At 36.1% G+C, this 17,938-nt stretch overlaps 5 protein-coding genes across 6 annotated transcripts; 3 read left to right on the plus strand and 2 right to left on the minus strand.

The window, feature by feature from the left end:
* Positions 1–471: 471 nt before the first annotated feature.
* On the minus strand, positions 472–4,830 carry LOC107430980 (WD repeat-containing protein 55). Its single transcript, XM_016045832.4, has 15 exons — positions 4,604–4,830; positions 4,479–4,511; positions 4,326–4,390; positions 4,107–4,194; positions 3,928–4,000; positions 3,187–3,293; positions 3,018–3,060; positions 2,824–2,880; positions 2,279–2,355; positions 2,096–2,144; positions 1,964–2,010; positions 1,790–1,863; positions 1,566–1,621; positions 1,038–1,158; positions 472–720 (listed from the first exon to the last, which is right to left on the minus strand). Exons 1-15 carry the CDS (start codon positions 4,696–4,698, stop codon positions 650–652), a joined length of 1,056 nt encoding a protein of 351 aa, XP_015901318.3. The 5' UTR covers positions 4,699–4,830; the 3' UTR covers positions 472–649.
* A 1,517-nt stretch (positions 4,831–6,347) lies between these two features.
* LOC107430985 (bifunctional pinoresinol-lariciresinol reductase 2) lies at positions 6,348–8,225 on the plus strand. The gene is given in 5 exon segments (XM_016041862.4): positions 6,348–6,814; positions 7,029–7,269; positions 7,627–7,655; positions 7,657–7,831; positions 7,948–8,225. Coding segments are annotated over 5 exon segments (939 nt in total). The 5' UTR covers positions 6,348–6,484; the 3' UTR covers positions 8,112–8,225.
* Positions 8,226–8,808: 583 nt separating this feature from the next.
* On the minus strand, positions 8,809–13,271 carry LOC107434386 (protein LPA3). Of its 2 annotated transcripts, none has more exons than XM_048464631.2 (11): positions 13,131–13,271; positions 12,751–12,843; positions 12,471–12,635; positions 12,137–12,184; positions 12,002–12,041; positions 11,817–11,917; positions 10,883–11,075; positions 10,704–10,802; positions 10,214–10,331; positions 9,937–10,081; positions 8,809–9,241 (listed from the first exon to the last, which is right to left on the minus strand). In XM_048464631.2, exons 2-10 carry the CDS (start codon positions 12,817–12,819, stop codon positions 9,961–9,963), a joined length of 954 nt encoding a protein of 317 aa, XP_048320588.1. In that variant the 5' UTR covers positions 12,820–12,843; positions 13,131–13,271; the 3' UTR covers positions 8,809–9,241; positions 9,937–9,960. The 2 variants fall into 2 exon arrangements, with proteins under 2 accessions (XP_048320588.1, XP_015901338.2); XM_016045852.4 differs by having other exon boundaries at positions 13,029–13,186.
* LOC107434385 (UDP-glycosyltransferase 89A2) lies at positions 13,051–14,505 on the plus strand. The gene has a single exon (XM_016045850.4). It carries the CDS (start codon positions 13,051–13,053, stop codon positions 14,503–14,505), a length of 1,455 nt encoding a protein of 484 aa, XP_015901336.3.
* Positions 14,506–14,898: 393 nt separating this feature from the next.
* On the plus strand, positions 14,899–17,041 carry LOC107434384 (scopoletin glucosyltransferase). Its single transcript, XM_016045849.4, has one exon. It carries the CDS (start codon positions 15,370–15,372, stop codon positions 16,933–16,935), a length of 1,566 nt encoding a protein of 521 aa, XP_015901335.3. The 5' UTR covers positions 14,899–15,369; the 3' UTR covers positions 16,936–17,041.
* Positions 17,042–17,938: the final 897 nt, after the last annotated feature.

Here is a 17,938-nt window from a genome sequence, read left to right on the forward strand (position 1 = left end):
AATTGAATTATATATAAGGTGTTTTTTATTTTTTATTTTTATTTTTTTCCGTTTTCTTGTTGAGCCTTGGAGTTGGATAAGTGAAAGCATATACAGAAAAGTTAGCTTTTGAATGGATAGACGAAACAATATACAAACTCAGAATCTATTCCCGCATGATTTGCTATAGTAATTGGTAAAAATAAAATGGTAAATAAGATTGATTTACAAGTAGGTATCTATGGCATTACATACTTGAAAAAGGGTATGTATGGCATACTATCGATAATAAAAGATTTTATAAATTTTGAAAAGCAGCTCTCCATCATATTCACCAAACAAATATGTACATTTTTATCCCAAGAATAGTCTTGCATCCATTTCGGATGAGGATTTTCGAGCTTCTTAGCTTTGCTTCTTTCATTGAGAAGATTTGAGGATCACATTGCTTTTATTTACGCATCATTCTTTGCATTATAAGAATATAAAAACTTGACCAAAAAGAAAACGAAATTATATTAAGTTTGATATATCTCTTCCAAATTAAAACAATCAAAGAGAGAATATAGATAACAAAATTGATTTTGCAATGCTCTTGACATAAGATCAACAAACACTGGACGCAATTCCAGTGATAGAAAATAAATATGATATACATGTTCCACCATCTCTATAAATCTGCGAAAAAATCATTTGAACTATTAAGTCCAAGTCCCTTGCTTGCACTTTGTCTTTTCGTCCCTGCAAAAGTGATAGCATAAATATTACATAGATTTCTCAATACTGGTTAAAAATAGTCGGGACATTGCTATAAACTATTTTTTAATAGCATCTGAATTTTTCTCTATCATATATTTCACAATTAACTACAGAATATCTGATTACATGTTTGTCATGAACCTATTTTTACATTTTTGAGCGTTTACAATTTCCATTATTGTTGATATGTTTCTTGTGCACAACTGCTTATCGGTCTCTTTTCCTCTCTCAGTATCTTTGTTATAAATTCTTCCTTTGTTCAACAAATTATTTCAAAATTCTAACGCAAAGTAAAATACCTTTATTTGATTTTGGAGTATTGATATCCAAATCCATTCCATCACTATCACTGTCTTCTACAGCAGTTTGCCTCTTTAGAGTGCGACCAGAATCTTGCAATAAATCATCCAAATCCCATATCTGCATGAATTTGATGAAAGAGAGTCGAGACATGATACTGATAATTGAAGCTGCTACAACATCTACAATTACAATGCTTAAGCTACAAAATATATAAATAAATCTAAAGTATGGAATAAAAACTAGTGCATGTAGAGTAATAAAACCATAAAAAGAAACTTATACATAGAAACTTCTTCACAGTTCATGGTGTATGATGACTTATGCAAAGGCATATCTAATCAATAACTTCCTGTGTACAAGGGTTTTCATTCATGAACCATTGTCACTAGCAGCAATAGAAAGCATATAGATGTCATTACGTATCAGAAGTCACTTTCATGAATAATATTATGTGATTGCGAGTGTGTGTGTGTGTGTGTGTGTTTCTGTAAGAGAGAGAGAGAGAGAGAGAGAGAGAGAGAAACCTTCAACATTTGATCATGTGCTATGCTGCCCAGAAACTTTTTATCATGGGAAAAAGCTACAAATGAAACAAAAAACAAAAAGTGTTAAACATGCTTGTTTTAGAAACTGCACGTGGAACATCAGAACAGGCAGAACACAGAAGCTTTAAAAGCAACAATTATATAGATAAGGACATAAGTAAAAGTGATCTAAAATGCAGTTGTAGATAAAAATGATTTATTACCAAGGCGCTCGACAGGATACTCTGAATGCTCTGCAATTGGTTGAATAATTCTGTTGGGTAATATGCCTACCAGGCTAAACCATACATTGACGTAAGTAAATTAGTTGCAAACCCAATAAACAAGAAATTACAAAGTTCCATTATTCAAAAATTTCAATGCTAACAACTTCTTACCTAATGAGTCCATTCTCAGATCCAGTTATAATCCTATCTTCATCAAGCTAACACACCAAATTAAAATGCACAAATTAAGCAAATCATAGAAAAGTAGAAAGATGATGAAATACTAGTGTACTTGGTACTTACCTTCAGCAAAGCATCAACACAGTTTGGAGAGAGATCAATAAAGCGATCACTGGAAGAAAAAAAAAAAAAAAAAAAGGTCATCTAGCAAGGATCAGTGAAGCTAGAGACAGACGGACAAGAATAAACCAATAGAGAAAACCTTTTGTTGTACTAAAAAGTTATACCACATGTTAAATGTAATACCTGCAATCATTAAAATGTCCCCATGAATATAGTAATAAAGTTCCAGATTGTGATCCACAAACAACTTTGCGACCATTCTGATCACCGAAGATATAAGAGAATGAAACAAAGAAAAGAATAGATATATCATTAAAAAGAACAATCTTTAACATATGAAATATAAACTTGGATTTCAAATTATCTAATTTCAGGCAATTTAGTGATTCCCTTGTAATTCAATTCCTTTGTACAGACTACAATGTTTAAAAATCATTTTTCTATTTCCTCTTCCATACTTATTAGAAGAGCCAGGAAATCAGGTTGAGTTCAAAATCAACAATAAAATATAAGTAAAATGAATGACCCCATCTACCATCTAAACTCTAACACCATGGTCCAAAGAAAATATGCCAGTAAATATTTTTTTCATATGCAAAATATGTCAGCAGATTAAATGGCTAACAAGGAAAATAAGTTATGTATTGTGTATAATAACATTACCAAAAGAAACAACATAATGTACCTAACAACTAAGCAAGATAATTTGATTAATAGAATGCTTCTACCTTCATGATAACAACTGAGAGTAGCTCATCTTCTGAATACTCAGATTGAGCTTGGATCTGTCCATAAACACAGAACTAATCAATAAAACCTAAAATTTAGGTTGGCCACCACAAGAACACAAGCAGATGCAGGTCAAGTGATTCATAAAGAATTTAGCCACTTTAAAAGCTATATTAGAAAAGAAAAGGCTTGCCTTATTTCTTCGAAGATTGCAAACAGATAGAGTCCCATCTCCACTGTACAACCCAAATATCAAAAGCATGAGATTAAAGAAAAAAGGCCATACACTCAAATCAATGCTGATAAAGTTGATCGATAAAGAATTTAAGGAAAAAAAAAAAACAAATTCTATCACTAACTACCTTGTTCCCACCAGCTTCATGGAATCAGATGCAAGGGTCATATCTGAAATATAATCTTCGTGAGCTTGAAAAGTATTACAGCAAGAACGCTGTCTTGTATCCCAGACCTGCAACCATGCTGAATAATAAGTCTTGCAGACTAAGAGATTACTTGATTGAATCTTTATTTATACATTATAAGGTCCAATTTTATCATTCAACCACATCCGTCAACACACATGAATAGCAAGATGGTCAAGCAAGGGAGTATAAATTATAGTTAAAAGACCGACTGTCTCTATTATATATAGACAATGAGTTGACCCTCCCTTTTTTCTTTTCTTTTTTTCTATCTTAATTGTTTGGATTACTAAAGCTACATTCTATTTCAGGCGGTGGAACAGCAATACACTACCATCTGTATCTTTGTTAAACTAAGTTCCAACTCATAACATTGGTTGACCAGGCAACAATCCACTATTCTTTTGGTGTTTTTCACCACCAAGAAGACCGCGACTAATGTGCATAGTTTTGTAATTCATTAATGGTATCAAAAATATGATTTTTTTTTTTTTTTTTTTCAGTTTCAAAGTTCTACTTCTGAATTTGAATAATAAAAGGGAATATAAAGCCAATTATGGAAAGAAGCACAAATGGATAAAAGATGAAAATTCGTTAAAAGCTAAAAGCCTATAACATGAAAAACTTAGAAAAGATGAGTAAAGAGACAGATGCAAAGATTAACAGAGAGAAGGCAGCTACCTTAATGCAACCCCCATCATCTCCAGAAGCTATGGTAGACTCTGTCAAGTTGATTATTCTGTTGACTGCATCCCTGTATTGATAACAAGTTCAACACTTAAGCAATTGATTATGTTACTAAACACTAAATGAATTTCCAGAGGCACGAAAACCCCAGGAGAATTATTTCTAAAACCCACCCATGAGCATCTTCAAGACGTGCAATAGCAGAACCAGTTTCCACATCTGTTGCAAGAATTGAGCAGTCTGGAGAACCCGTCACAATTGCTAATTTTTACATGCATCATTTTGATATCAATTATCAGAAGCCGTTCAATAATTTTCCATTAATCCACTTAAAAAATGTAAAATATATATAGAGCAAAATAAAAACAAAAATTAGAAGTAGCAAAATTTACCACGACCATTGTTGATGAATCGAACGGCTCTGCAAGATTCAGTGTGGACATGGACTTCCAAAAGCCTAATATGAAGCCACAAAAATTTTAAGGAAAACAAAGCGCATGAAATGGCACACAAAGAGAAATACAATGTTACGGTTGAAGAAGAACCTCTGAGGCAATGAATCAGCACTGTATCGGTATCTGGAAGAAAAACAAAAAACAGCTCCATCAATAACACGACCATTGAAAGCAAGCCATGAAAAAAAAAACAAAAATAGAAGAAAGAAATATACAGAAGAAGGTCGCCATTGATGAGCCCCGCACTAATCAGGTGCTCCGATGGATGAAAATCTATGTCGAACGCAAGCTTCCCCAAATTCACCTCCATTTTTTCCTCTTCTTCTTCTTCTTCTTCTTCTTCGCCGCAGCCGATGGCCGCCTCACTCTGCTCGCTTGAGATTTCAACTGCAGATGAGAGGTTTAAGCGACTCCTTTTAGCTGACTACATCCCATTACTGGGCCTTTGGGCTTTATCACCTTCTGTTTATACCCTCAACTTGACTGTATATAGTTCAATAATTATCAATTTACATAAATACCCTTCCTTTTTATTTTAATTTATGAAAACCTGCTGGTGTCTGTCTGCCATCTAAAGATGCCGGGCTATCAAAATGCCAAAAGAAGAAAGGCTATTTTAGTAAAATGATAGAGATGGAGGACAGGAGTGTGTATCCGGCTAGAAAAGAACATCTCCAACGATGAACACACAAACTTTGTTTACGGGCCCAACCCAAAATGCCTAATTATTTATTAATAGTTTAATATTCTTTCTTTTCTTTTCTTTTTTTCCCTTTTTTTGATTGAAAAAAAAAATGTAATGGCTAGCTTAATTAATAGTTAGATTGGTTCAAGAGTACGGGATTCAAACCATGGTTTTGCTATTAGGCTATTTCCCAAGTGAAAAAAGAAATATTTTGCGAACTTTTGCTAACCTTTGCCTAGATGATGATCAAAGCTTTGACAAAATCTGAATGGAAAATCTGTCAAGGCTAACAATAGTATATATTTGTCTATTACTCTTTTTTTTTTTTTTTTTTTTTTAGAGGTACCTGAAAATTGTTTGTGGAACTTTGAGAGACAAGGAAATTGTGTTAGTTTGAGCAAGCAAAACTGCTTCCAAATTTCCACTAATTGTTTTCAAATTCACGAAGAGTGAACCAGAATCTGACTTTTTGGGCACCAAGACCGAACCAAACATGAAACATAGACATCAATATTTGACTTTTGGGTGGATATGCAAGTACTTATAATTCAGCCATAACCAAGACTACGCGGTAAAATTCAATGCAAAGGAAATGAAAAAATCACTTTCATTGTCATATCCAAATATAAAAAATTTATCACTTTCATTGTCATATCCAAATATAAAAAATTTACTTCATTTCAAAGATAAAGCAATGTCTAAACCAGACGAGGGACGGTGTTGGCTTACCTACCTCCCAACCTAAAAAACTAGAAAAAAAATTCCACACCAATTGATTATATAACAAGCAATTAGCATTACGAAGCAAAGCAAAAACGACCAAGCTTGTAGAAACCTATTATTGAAGCTGAAGAAAATGTTGATGAATATTCATTTTAATTTGGACTAGAATCCTCTCTTTTCTCCCATGCTTGTCAATATTTGACTTATAATCTTAATCATCTATTTTTTAACATATTTAATCCAAATTTTTATTTAATAGTGTAGATATTTATAATTTTTTAACACGGAACATTTTTAAAATTAATAATTTTTAAAAAAACTATCAATAATTTTTTTTAAATTATTTTTTTTGAGAATATCTATAGTTAAAAAAAATACAAATATCCATATGATAGAATTATTATTTAATCTAATAGCCAATTAGTACAACACCATTCACATGACTTTCCGAGGACTATTACCCCTTGCTAATACTTTAATCCTAACCTTTCATTTCTAAGTTATTAAATTTAATGGTTTAGCGGCCATTGGCATTTAATTAATTTATAATAGTCGTGTGACATTAAATGTTGCCATATATTGGTAAGAAGGGAGGTGCAACTTCTTCACTATTTGTATATAAATCAAAAGCTAACCACAACGATTGAAGATATAGCATTGAGAATTTAATAAAGAGAGAGTGAGAAAAATGGTGAAAAGCAAAGTGCTGGTTATAGGAGGAACTGGGTACTTGGGGAAGAGGTTGGTGAAGGCAAGTTTGGCTCAGGGTCATGAAACTTATGTCCTGCATAGGCCGGAGATCGGAGTTGATATTGAGAAAGTTCAGATGCTTTTGGAGTTCAAAATGCAAGGTGCTCATCTGGTTTCTGGCTCTTTCAATGACCACCAGAGCCTTGTCAATGCCGTTAAACTTGTTGATGTTGTTATTTGTGCCATTTCTGGGGTCCACATCCGGAGCCATCATATCCTCCTTCAACTCAAGCTTGTTGATGTTATCAAAGAAGCAGGAAATATTAAGGTATATAAATTAAACATGATACAAAAATAAAAATAAAAATAAAAATAAAAACGCATAAATGAATTTTGGTTTTTGAATGAAAAATCTAGCTAAAACTCTTCATTTATGTGTATATATATCATATGTGTATGCATGTGTGTGAATTATTAACTGAAATATGTATTTCTGATGAGTAATATTAATAATAATGAATGATGTTGGTTTTATATTATAGAGATTTTTGCCATCTGAGTTTGGGACAGATCCAGCAAGAATGGAGAATGCATTAGAACCAGGAAGAATAACATTTGATGACAAAATGGTAGTGAGGAAAGCCATTGAAGAAGCTCAAATCCCTTTCACATATGTTTCTGCAAATTGCTTTGCTGGTTACTTCCTTGGTGGTTTGTGTCAACCGGGTAGTATTCTTCCCTCTAGAGATTCTGTCGTTTTGCTTGGAGATGGCAATCAAAAAGGTATTGTAAAGATCTAGAGCAATATAAACACTCTATGTGTTTTTCAATTACCACCCAAAAAAAAAAAAAAGTTAGTATTCATGTGGACTCTTACATGCGTGTAGAAGAGGAGAAAATCTTAAGTGAAACGGTGGTGTACCAGATCATAATTGAATGCCATTTATTAAAAAAGGAGATGTGCCAGAGATGCGCGATTTCGAGTCGCTGGGGTGGGGGGGCATAGGGGTCAGCCAAAAATAAGAGAGAGTTAGGAACTTATGGAGTATGCGTACCATTAACTTTAGCATTGATTAATCTGCCATAAAAAAATAACAAAAAAGAAAAGTAATTTTTTTTTTTTTTCTTTTCTTTGGACAGCAATATATGTTGATGAAGATGATATAGCCTATGTACACAATCAAAGCCATAGATGATCCTCGAACCCTTAACAAGACTTTGTATATTAGACCCCCCAAAAACATTCTATCTCAGAAAGAAGTTGTTCAAGTTTGGGAGAAGCTAATTGGTAAAGAGTTGAAGAAATCTTCCATTTCCAAAGATGAGTTTCTGGCTACTCTTAAAGGTGAGAGAGTTCAAAATTAATTGTTACGTATTAGCAATTAAATCCCTCTTATTACAATTTAATGTTTTATTACGTATTTTTTTGGTTATAACTTCTTTTTTGGTTGATTTCAAAAGAGCAAAACTATGCAGAGCAAGTTGGCTTAATACATTACTACCATGTTTGCTACGAAGGTTGTCTTGCAAATTTCGAAATCGGTAACAATGGAGTTGAAGCATCTGAGCTTTATCCAGAGATCGAGTATAAAACAGTTGAGGACTACATGAAACGCTATGTTTAATCATATAATAATATTGTGTCTTGACAAAAGATCTTGATATATAAGACCATAAATGAAATAATTAAGCAATCATTTTATGGATTATTTAAATATTTATTGCTTCAAATTATGAAACCCTGTCCGCAGAAGAAATATGTATTCTCTTTGTTCCTTATAAATGGAATCTTGGATTTACGAAAAAGCAAAAAATGAAAAGAAAAATAGTAATTTTCATTAAATAATATCAATTTATAAAATAAAAAGGAGATTACTTGCTCGATTAATTAATAAATACATCTAGAAAGGGGTAGTTCACTAATTTCTCCTATTGAAGGACTAACTTTCAGGTCACAAAATCTAAATTTACGAAAAAACAAAATAATGAGAATTGTTGAGTACATAATTCCATAGATGAAAAACAAATTATTCCAATGGGGTTTTAGAATATAACTTAATATTTGGTATTTGTTGTAACTAAATGATGGTTTTACTGCTAAACTATCCCCAAAGGGACGATAATGTTAGAATTTAAAACAACATTATAATTAAACTTAAAGGTTTAAATTGCAACCTTTGAAATTTGATGACTTAAAAGTGTAATTTCCCTAAATTAGAGGGTTAAAGTCCTCACTATATATACACAATGCCGAAACTACAGTAACCTCATCCATCATTTGGTCCAAGTAAACAAAATCATCAAGAAAAGGGTCTTTAGTGATAAAAGAAAAAACGGCCCGTTCAAAGGCAAAACTTTATCATCTTATTATTCTCCTATTTCTTGTTCTCCTTTTTCTCTTCTCCAAACTTAAGCACGAAATCTAACCGTAAGTTTCTCACTTTCACTACTAATGTTAACCAAATTTATGTAGAAAACTATTTTCCCGATAACTATCTCCCAGCTTATAATGGGCAGTATATATCATATTTGTACATATATATATATATATATATCATTTGAACAATTTGGAAAAACAAATAAAAATTTCGTTGGCTTTAGTAGCAATGAAGGTGGAAATGGCAATGTGGAGATTACCAACATTAATGGTGGCCAAAGAGATGACTATACACATCCAGAATCTCTGTTCATCATCCAAGAAGTCATAGGTCTTGTCCCGTGTGTAAGCTTCTAAAGAAATCTAGACAACATAGACCTGTATAACAAAAACCACCGGACACAAGTCACCAAAATTGAAGCCCAGACCAGATCAAAATTAGTACGTTCCACCTGCTCGATGCATAATGCATGCATACCATGGTATTTATCAATTCAAAAACTAGCATGAGATATTTTAAGCAACCTTGCTCATCATAGTTTTAAATATAGTTTGGTTATGTATGGTTTTTACCTTTTATGTGTTTTCAAGTGAATTAGTGTATAGTTTCCATTTTTATATCAGTGAAAATTTGGAGTGAGTTGATGATAGTTTTGATCTCGATTCTCCAAATGATGTTGCATTCTTGAAGATTATATTGCTATAGTAGAAAGATAGTATGAAAAGAAAAATTGGGGAAAAGCTCAGCATTGGGGGGGGGGGGGGGGGGGGGGGGGGGGGGGAATAATAATAATAATATTATTATTATTATACAACGGTTCAAATTTGTCTTCTGAATTACAACCTTCCCCAGACAAAGCTGGCATACCAGGCTTTTACTAGAAATTAGTCAATAAATTTGTGAGATATTAACGTCATAACACAGAAAATGAGACCAAGAAAAGACAGAGAAAAGAGTTTTAAAGAGGTACCTAAGACTAAGATTATTTGTGCAAAATGGGAGAAAAATAATAGATTAATAAGTCATAATGAATTAGCCTAACTTTACAGTAGTATGAATTGATATTGCTCACCAGATGGCTTTGAGTAAAAGAATCTCAAGCTGATGGAAGAATATCCAATGCAACTTCCTTAAGGGAAGGCATAGCTTCTTGCTGATGCAAACAAATGTATCGATTCCTCACTTTTCTAAGGACTTTCCATGGACCTGGGTAGCACCTGAATGTTACCAGTAAAATCATAAGAAGATGTAAGAAATTATCTACTAGGCGTTAAATTTTACCCCAAATAGCAGACAGTTATTACTAATTTGGATAGATTTGGAAAATAGTGAGCAAATAGCAAGCAAACCTGAAAAGGGTTCCACCATTGCGTCCCTTAAAATTGTGGATATAGTATACAGTCTCCATCTTTGGGAATAGGGTCTTGGTAAGTGCAGCCAGCTTTGGGTAGAAGAATGGCGGATAATCTTATTTCATTAAAGAATTAAAAAAACCTTTGTCAACCAAAAGTATAGAACTTATTGTTTCAATAGTTTCTAAAGTCGGTTATGGGTTAGAAGAAGAACAGTGTAATCTTAATCAAATATAAATATTGAACTGGAATACATTAACACCGAAGGACATCTAGCAACTATCATCATTTAAAAATATTCAGAAATTCGTTATAACAGTCATATTGGTACATTCATAATGGAAATATTTCAATATTTATTAACTTCTAATATTAACAATGAAGAATACATTAACAATCTTAAGTAGCATCTACATTTTGCCAACAAGCAAGAAAATTATAGAGATGGGCCTGCATATATAGATGTTGGAAAATTGGAAAAGGATACAGCCAGATCTTATACGATCAAGTTCCCCATTGAATATAATTAGTTTCCGATCAGTGTTCACGACAGCATCTTTGTAAAGTTCTTCAACTACAAGCATTTCTGAATCGCGAGATAAGAAGAGATGTCAAAAGCATATTGTGCTTGTAATAAAATAGAAGACAGGATATATTTGAAACTACCATTGACATTAAAATAAGGATACCCAACAAGGAATAGCTCATCTTCTGCCTTCACACGGTCGGTCATTTTGACTTTTTCAACAAAACCAAAATCTTCGAAAAATGATGGCTTTGTCAAGTAGTCCAACTTAAATGAAGCTCCCTCAAAAGCTGATTGTCTAGCAAATTGAACTTCATTGGCTTCGGGTAAAAACTGTATGTTTCATGGAAAGGATGATCATAAGTTACAGACTTAAAATGGAAGAGCAACAAGGAAGAACAAAAATATTATTTGATAAATACAAACCAAACAGAAAAACATAAACAGAAATGACATTGAAAAAACTAGTGAGTATGAAGCCAGTAGTATATACGAGACTAATATGAGGCAAAACCTTAGTGCTAAGAACCAGCCCATGGCAGATCACCAAATTGCAAAGGTGCAACTGCGGATGATTGGAAATATATATAGCATACAGTCAAATTTGAGAAAATGCATAGTCTTACTCTTCACACAAGACAATACCCTTGAAGAATTCCCCATGTCAACAAATTCTCACAAATTATGGTGTAATGTTAAGCTTAATCTGGGAACTGTTTGAATGTTGAATAGGAAAACAGATACCGTGATGGCAAAACACCCATAAAAGAATTATACAGTACACAAAAAGTCCAGCCTAAAACAATTTCATGATCTAACTCCATGAAGCTCTCAACTTTACTTGACAGCCAAAACAATTAGCTTCACCGAGTCTGTAACTGGAAGGATAAACTATCCCATCAAATTTTCTATTCACAATATAACCTAATTTCCTTCAGAGCAGTTTAATCTAATCGGTACTTAGATTCTAAGATTTTGCATTTGTGGCCCTTGTTTTTATGTGTATGTATAAAAATACTGAAGATATGAAAGGGAATAGGAGGGATGAATACTGTTATAGATCAAGGACATTACTATTCTAGTCCGTGCTGCTTTTTCCGGATTTATGAAGCCATCACAGAATTCACGAATCAACTGCATACTTCCAGTCATTTCTATTCCTCCTTCCCCATCACCTGGTCAATGTTATATCAATAACATATATACAACATAAGTTGAAAACGAATATGAAGACATAAATCACAATGCAAGTGGAGAACCTGGTACAGAATTAAGTCCAGCAGTTGGGAACTCAATCTCCTGTAATGAGGGACTTTCCAGTAAAAAACTCTATGCATAACACTTCATGTTTTCTTACATTGTTAAGTATACCAGGCTACTCAATAATGACTCACCATCAACTGTTTTTCACCTTTCAAAGCCAATGTTGTTGCTTTTCTGGCCTGTCAATTTTATAAGCAGCTAGACTTGTAACAAAGGCACATAAATTCCTAACAAAATCAAGTGATACTCAAAATGTAACTGTGAGAGAGAGGCAGAGTTATTTGACAACAATTTCCTTCATTCAAAGTTGAATATGCAAAAAGATTCATTCATCTTATCTAATGGAACCTAAAACAGTCCAAATTTCATTCAATTTCGATTCTTGCAACAAAAATGAAAGTTCTTTTTCATGCTTTAGAATCATAAATACAAATTCATTACTATAAATGGAATATAAAGCTTTACTTGTTCAAGAAGCTCATCATAGTCTCTGGGAAATGGGACATCTAATTCCACTGAACCGCTGTCATCCCCACTACCTGAATTACAAACCCATTTGAGATTTCTAGAGACCCTGAATTCAGCAGTCTTCCAACATTTCTTCAATGCTAAATTTTCTACCTTAGCGGCCTGCAGTTTTTGACATTAACCAAGCAGTCTCAGAAAAATAGTACTATGAAAAACAAATATCAGCAATTTGATCAAAATATAAATATAAACAATCGAACTGACATGAGATTGGTACCTTGTGAGTTGGAAGGGAAGGGATAGCACCGGGCAGCTTTGAAGCAATTGCGGTGTCTGATAATGGCATTCTTATTCGAAACCTCTCCTTCCACTGTGTGTGTAAGAAAGCGAGTGTTAAACAGAGAGAGAACAGATTGGGAAGTGTTAACAGCCTTACACGTGGCCAAGATAATATATTTTATTATAAATATATAAATACGACTTTATACTTATTTTCCGGAAAAAGAAAATATAAAAAATAAACTGGAAAAATCGTCACAATTCACAGTCAAACACCTTCCACTGATAGCAAACAAGCATGGGAGTTGAGATCTTTGTCGTTACAGGTTCCGGGCAAGGTCATCTCAACCCTTGCATGGAACTCTGCAAACACCTTACCTCCCGTAATTACCATACTACCCTCGTCGCTCCTTCAATCGTCTCCTCTGCCATACCCTTCTCTTTCACCCAAAACCCTTGTACGAGCACCGTTCATGTCGCCGGGTCTTCGGGTCCGCCCGTGCCTGGTCAAGACCCAATGCGCCAACAAGCCTCTCAGGACCTCGAAACCCACCTAGCGAGCCGGTTGTCCAAGGAATCGACCCACCCACTCTGTGCCATCATCGACTTCCAAATGAGTTGGAGCAAAGAGGTATTTTGGAAATTCAACATTCCGGTGGTCGGCTTTTTCACTTTTGGAGCGTGCGCCGCTGCCATGGAGTGGGGCGCGTGGAAGGTTCAGGCCGCGGATATCAAACCGGGTGAGCTCCGGATCATTTCCGGGTTACCAGAAGAGATGGCTTTCGAGCATTTGGATCTCAAACGAAGACCTGAAGGCCCGCCACCTGGCGGTTTTCAACTTGGCGGTCCACACGCCGCGGGTTCGAACCGGCCGACACGTAGAGGTGGTGCACCTAAACCGGGTGATCGTCCTCCCTGGGTTCCGGAGATAGAGGGCTCGGTAGCTTTGATGTTCAACACGTGTGACGATCTGGAACGTACGTTTATTGATTACATGTCGAATCAGATGGGTTTGCCCGCATGGGGTGTTGGTCCACTACTGCCTGAAGAGTACTGGATTTCATCATCATCAGAGTCATTGATTCGTGACCGTCAGATCAGAGAGCACAAGCGCCAGTCAAACTACAGAGAGGAGCATGTGATCCAATGGTTGGATGCTAAGCCACGTGGGTCAGTACTCTACGTGGCTTTTGGCAGTGAAGTGGGTCCCAGCAAGGATGAATATCCACAGTTAGCCAGTGCATTGGAAGAATCAACCCGACCATTCATTTGGGTCATCCAATCTGGGTCAGGAATACCCGGTAGCACCAAAGAGGTGTATTTTCCAGACGGTTTGGATAGGAAAGTGGGAGAGAGGGGTCTGATAATATGTGGATGGGGACCACAATTATTGATACTGAGCCATCCGTCAACGGGCGGATTTCTATCACATTGTGGGTGGAACTCCACGGTGGAAGCATTTGGGCTGGGGGTCCCACTATTGGCATGGCCCTTTAGGGGTGACCAATACTACAATGCCAAGTGGCTGATAAAGCATCTGAAAGTGGGACACAGAGTTTGTGAAGATTCATCACAAATGGTTACAAAGGATGATATAAGCAGGGGAATAGAAGTGATAATGGAAGATGAGGAAATTAAGAAAAAGGCAGGGGCATTACGTGGGAAACTTGCGCATGGATTTCCACAGAGCTCAGAAGATGCATTGGATGCTTTTGAGCATTTTATTAGCCAAAGCAAAGTCTTGCACAAATAATAACGCTTTTCTAGCTTTATGTTAATCTCCCTAAGAACATATATATGGTTAAATCATGGGCAAAGCCAGGAATAAGAAAACAAAAAACTTTGTAAAATACTTCGCGAAAGTTGGTTTGCCGCACTGGTATATAAGGATATTTCTTGATGTATTTATGCTTTAAATGGGTAAGACATAAACTAGTGGGAGTGAAAAGTGGCAAATGGATACCCCCACACTTCAAATCACTGATCAAAAAATTTTTACCAGGCAAGTTGGTGTCATAAGAACATGAGCATTTTCTTGGCAATGGGAAGACGAATCCAACCATTTTTGTATCTGCTATTGCGTTGGAAATCCTACAAATTAAGCCCCGTTCTTGTACCTTTTATTTATTTTGGATATAAAAACCCAGCTAAGCTATGGTTACGAGTAATTATGCACCTTATAAATCCTAGGAGTCAAACCTGCCCTACAAACACCACTATTGATCCCCGACACATCCAACTTTCATGTCATATATTTACCAAAAAAAAATACTGTCATGTCATAGGTCATAGGCATTTGGCTATTGTCCTTTAGCTGAGGCTCCGACCGACTAACTTTTGCGTGTTTCAGAATTTCAATCTTTGCCGACGAATGCATCATAAACTACCTAATTGTCTTCTTCTAGGTCTCAACCTAACAGTCAAAAAGCCCAAAGCCCTCTCTAGCCCTCCGACAAATCCAACAGTCTCTGTACCACTAACTCTGCCCTTTTTCCATCAAAAATCTCTTCCTTCCTCCTTAAGTATTCTCCGTTTCAACTCAATTTCCTTCTCTCTATAAATTCTCCACAACCCAGAAAACCAAGTTAAACCAATCAAATCGACCAGAATTACAGAGATGTCGAACGAGATTTGGGTAGTGCCCTTCTTCGGGCAAGGCCATCTCTTGCCCAGCATGGAGCTCTGCAAACAGATAGCCTCTAGAAAATTCAATACCACTCTCGTTATTCCTTCAAATCTCTCATCCTCCATACCTTCCTCTCTTCGCCAATACCCACATGTCCAAATCTTTGAAATCCCCTCTGCTCCACCACCTCCGCCACAACCCGGTTATCACCCGCCCCACCACCACAACCCCATAAATACTGCCTTCGAAAACCTCCTTTCCTCCCAACCCGAAAACCAGGATCCGGTACCTCGACCCGTTTGCGTTGTCCTGGACGTCATGATGGGTTGGACGGCCGACGTCTTCAAGAAATTCAATATCCCAACGGTTGCGTTCTTCACCTCCGGTGCTTGCTCCGCCGCAATGGAGTACGCTATGTGGAAGGCCCGCCCGCTGGATATCAAACCGGGTGAGACCCGTTTGCTTCCTGGTCTACCCGAAGAAATGGCCATTAGGTATTCCGACATTAAACAACGGCCTCATGGCCCACCACCACCACCGCCCCATGGTGGTGGTGGCCCACCACCTCCGGGTGCGTACGGCCCACCACCTCCGGATGGGCACGGCCCACCGCCTCCGGGTGGGCACGGCCCACCGCCTCCTGGTGGGCATGGCCCGGAAAAAGGGGGCCCACCTGAACATGGTGATCACCCACCACCGTGGGTGGAAGAAGCGAAGGGATCAATCGCGATGATGATCAACACCTGCGATGATCTGGAACGTCCATTCATCGATTACATAGCCAATCAGAAGGGAGTACCGGTATTAGGTGTGGGTCCTCTTTTGCCCGAACAGTACTGGAAATCAGCCGGTTCGATCCTCCACGACCGTGAATTCCGAACGAATCGACGATCAAACGTCACCGAAGATGAAGTAATCCAATGGCTAGATTCGAAGCCACGTGGTTCTGTGCTATACATTGCATTCGGCACTGAGGTGGGTCCAACCACAGAGGAATACGAACAATTAGCTGGTGCATTGGAGGCCTCGACCCAACCATTCATATGGGTGATCCAACCCGGTTCAGGCAGACCGGGTCCACCACCGTTACCGGATCAACCAGGTGCGGACAAAGACAGAGAAGGCTATTATCCTCACGGCTTGGAGAGCCGTGTGGGCGACAGGGGTTTGATCATACGCGGATGGGCTCCACAGTTGCTGATACTGAGCCATCCATCGACGGGTGGATTTCTATCGCACTGTGGATGGAATTCAACGGTGGAAGCCATTGGACGTGGGGTCCCATTCTTGGCGTGGCCCATTAGAGGTGATCAGCACTATGATGCGAAGCTGGTGGTGAAGTATTTGAAAGTTGGGTACATGGTTTCAGAGGATTTATCAGAGAAGATTCAGAAAGACGAAATTATTAAAGGGATTGAGAAATTGATGGCCGATCAGGATGTGAAACGACGTGCCATTGAGCTCCGTGCCGTATTTGAGCATGGTTTCCCATCGGCTTCTATGGCCGCTTTGGATGCTTTTAGAGACCTGCTCTATCAAATTCAAAAGTCTGTTTGACTTTTAAGTATTTGTTATCACTGTATTTTTCTTGTTTTTTTATTTGTCGTACTTTGGGTTTAGAAATATTTATCTAATAATACATTTAGAAAAAGGAGTTTACAAATTGGATTTGCTTCCATTAAATAAATCATTTATATGAATATGGAATATTTGCATAAACAGACGACAACAGCTATAGAAAATGGAATTTCAAGTGGGGAAAATGAATCAAATTCCAACGTCAGCCTTTTTATATTATAAATACGACGTATACCGTCCAACTAAAACAAATTAAATTAGAAAATCAAATCTAAACAAAGAAAATAATTAAATCCAGGATTGAAGGTGTCAATCTTAATTATTCAAAGAGCTTAAGAAAATAATCCTCTAGAATAATCTTTTCACTGTCATTAAAGTTTTCCCAAGTAATTTCTTCCAAATCATGTGGCCAACACTCCGAAGTCTCATTATTGTATTGAAACTGCAAAATACACAATGAGCATTTCATTAACTTAATGAAATCAAAGAAAGGGAACAGTTACATGCCCAGATGCCATCAAATTTTATCAAAAGGGTGGTAAAATATGTGGATTTTGTAAAATTTTGATATATAATGTTAGGTTTGGATACTTTGGAGGATAAAGAGTAATTGTCAAGAAATATGTTGGATAAATAGAACTAAGAACATATATATATATATATATGATATAGTAAGAAATTTGTTGAAAAGAATTGTAAATAACAACATCCATAATTGTCAAATTTGCATAATTTTTTTGATTTGAAAACTATAGATGCCTATTTCTCATAGTCAATTTCCATAAATTTCTTACCATATCAAAACTATATATATATAATTATAATATAATGGAAGAAAACAGACATCTATTATACAATTATATATAATTCATGAGATATATATTAATATATTATATCAAATTATATATAATTCGGTACATACGATACCTTTATGATGTGCATTGTTGCTGACCATAACAAAATTTTATACATAAAATCATAG

Source organism: Ziziphus jujuba, chromosome 6, assembly GCF_031755915.1.
Source record: "Ziziphus jujuba cultivar Dongzao chromosome 6, ASM3175591v1".
NCBI lineage: Eukaryota > Viridiplantae > Streptophyta > Magnoliopsida > Rosales > Rhamnaceae > Ziziphus > Ziziphus jujuba.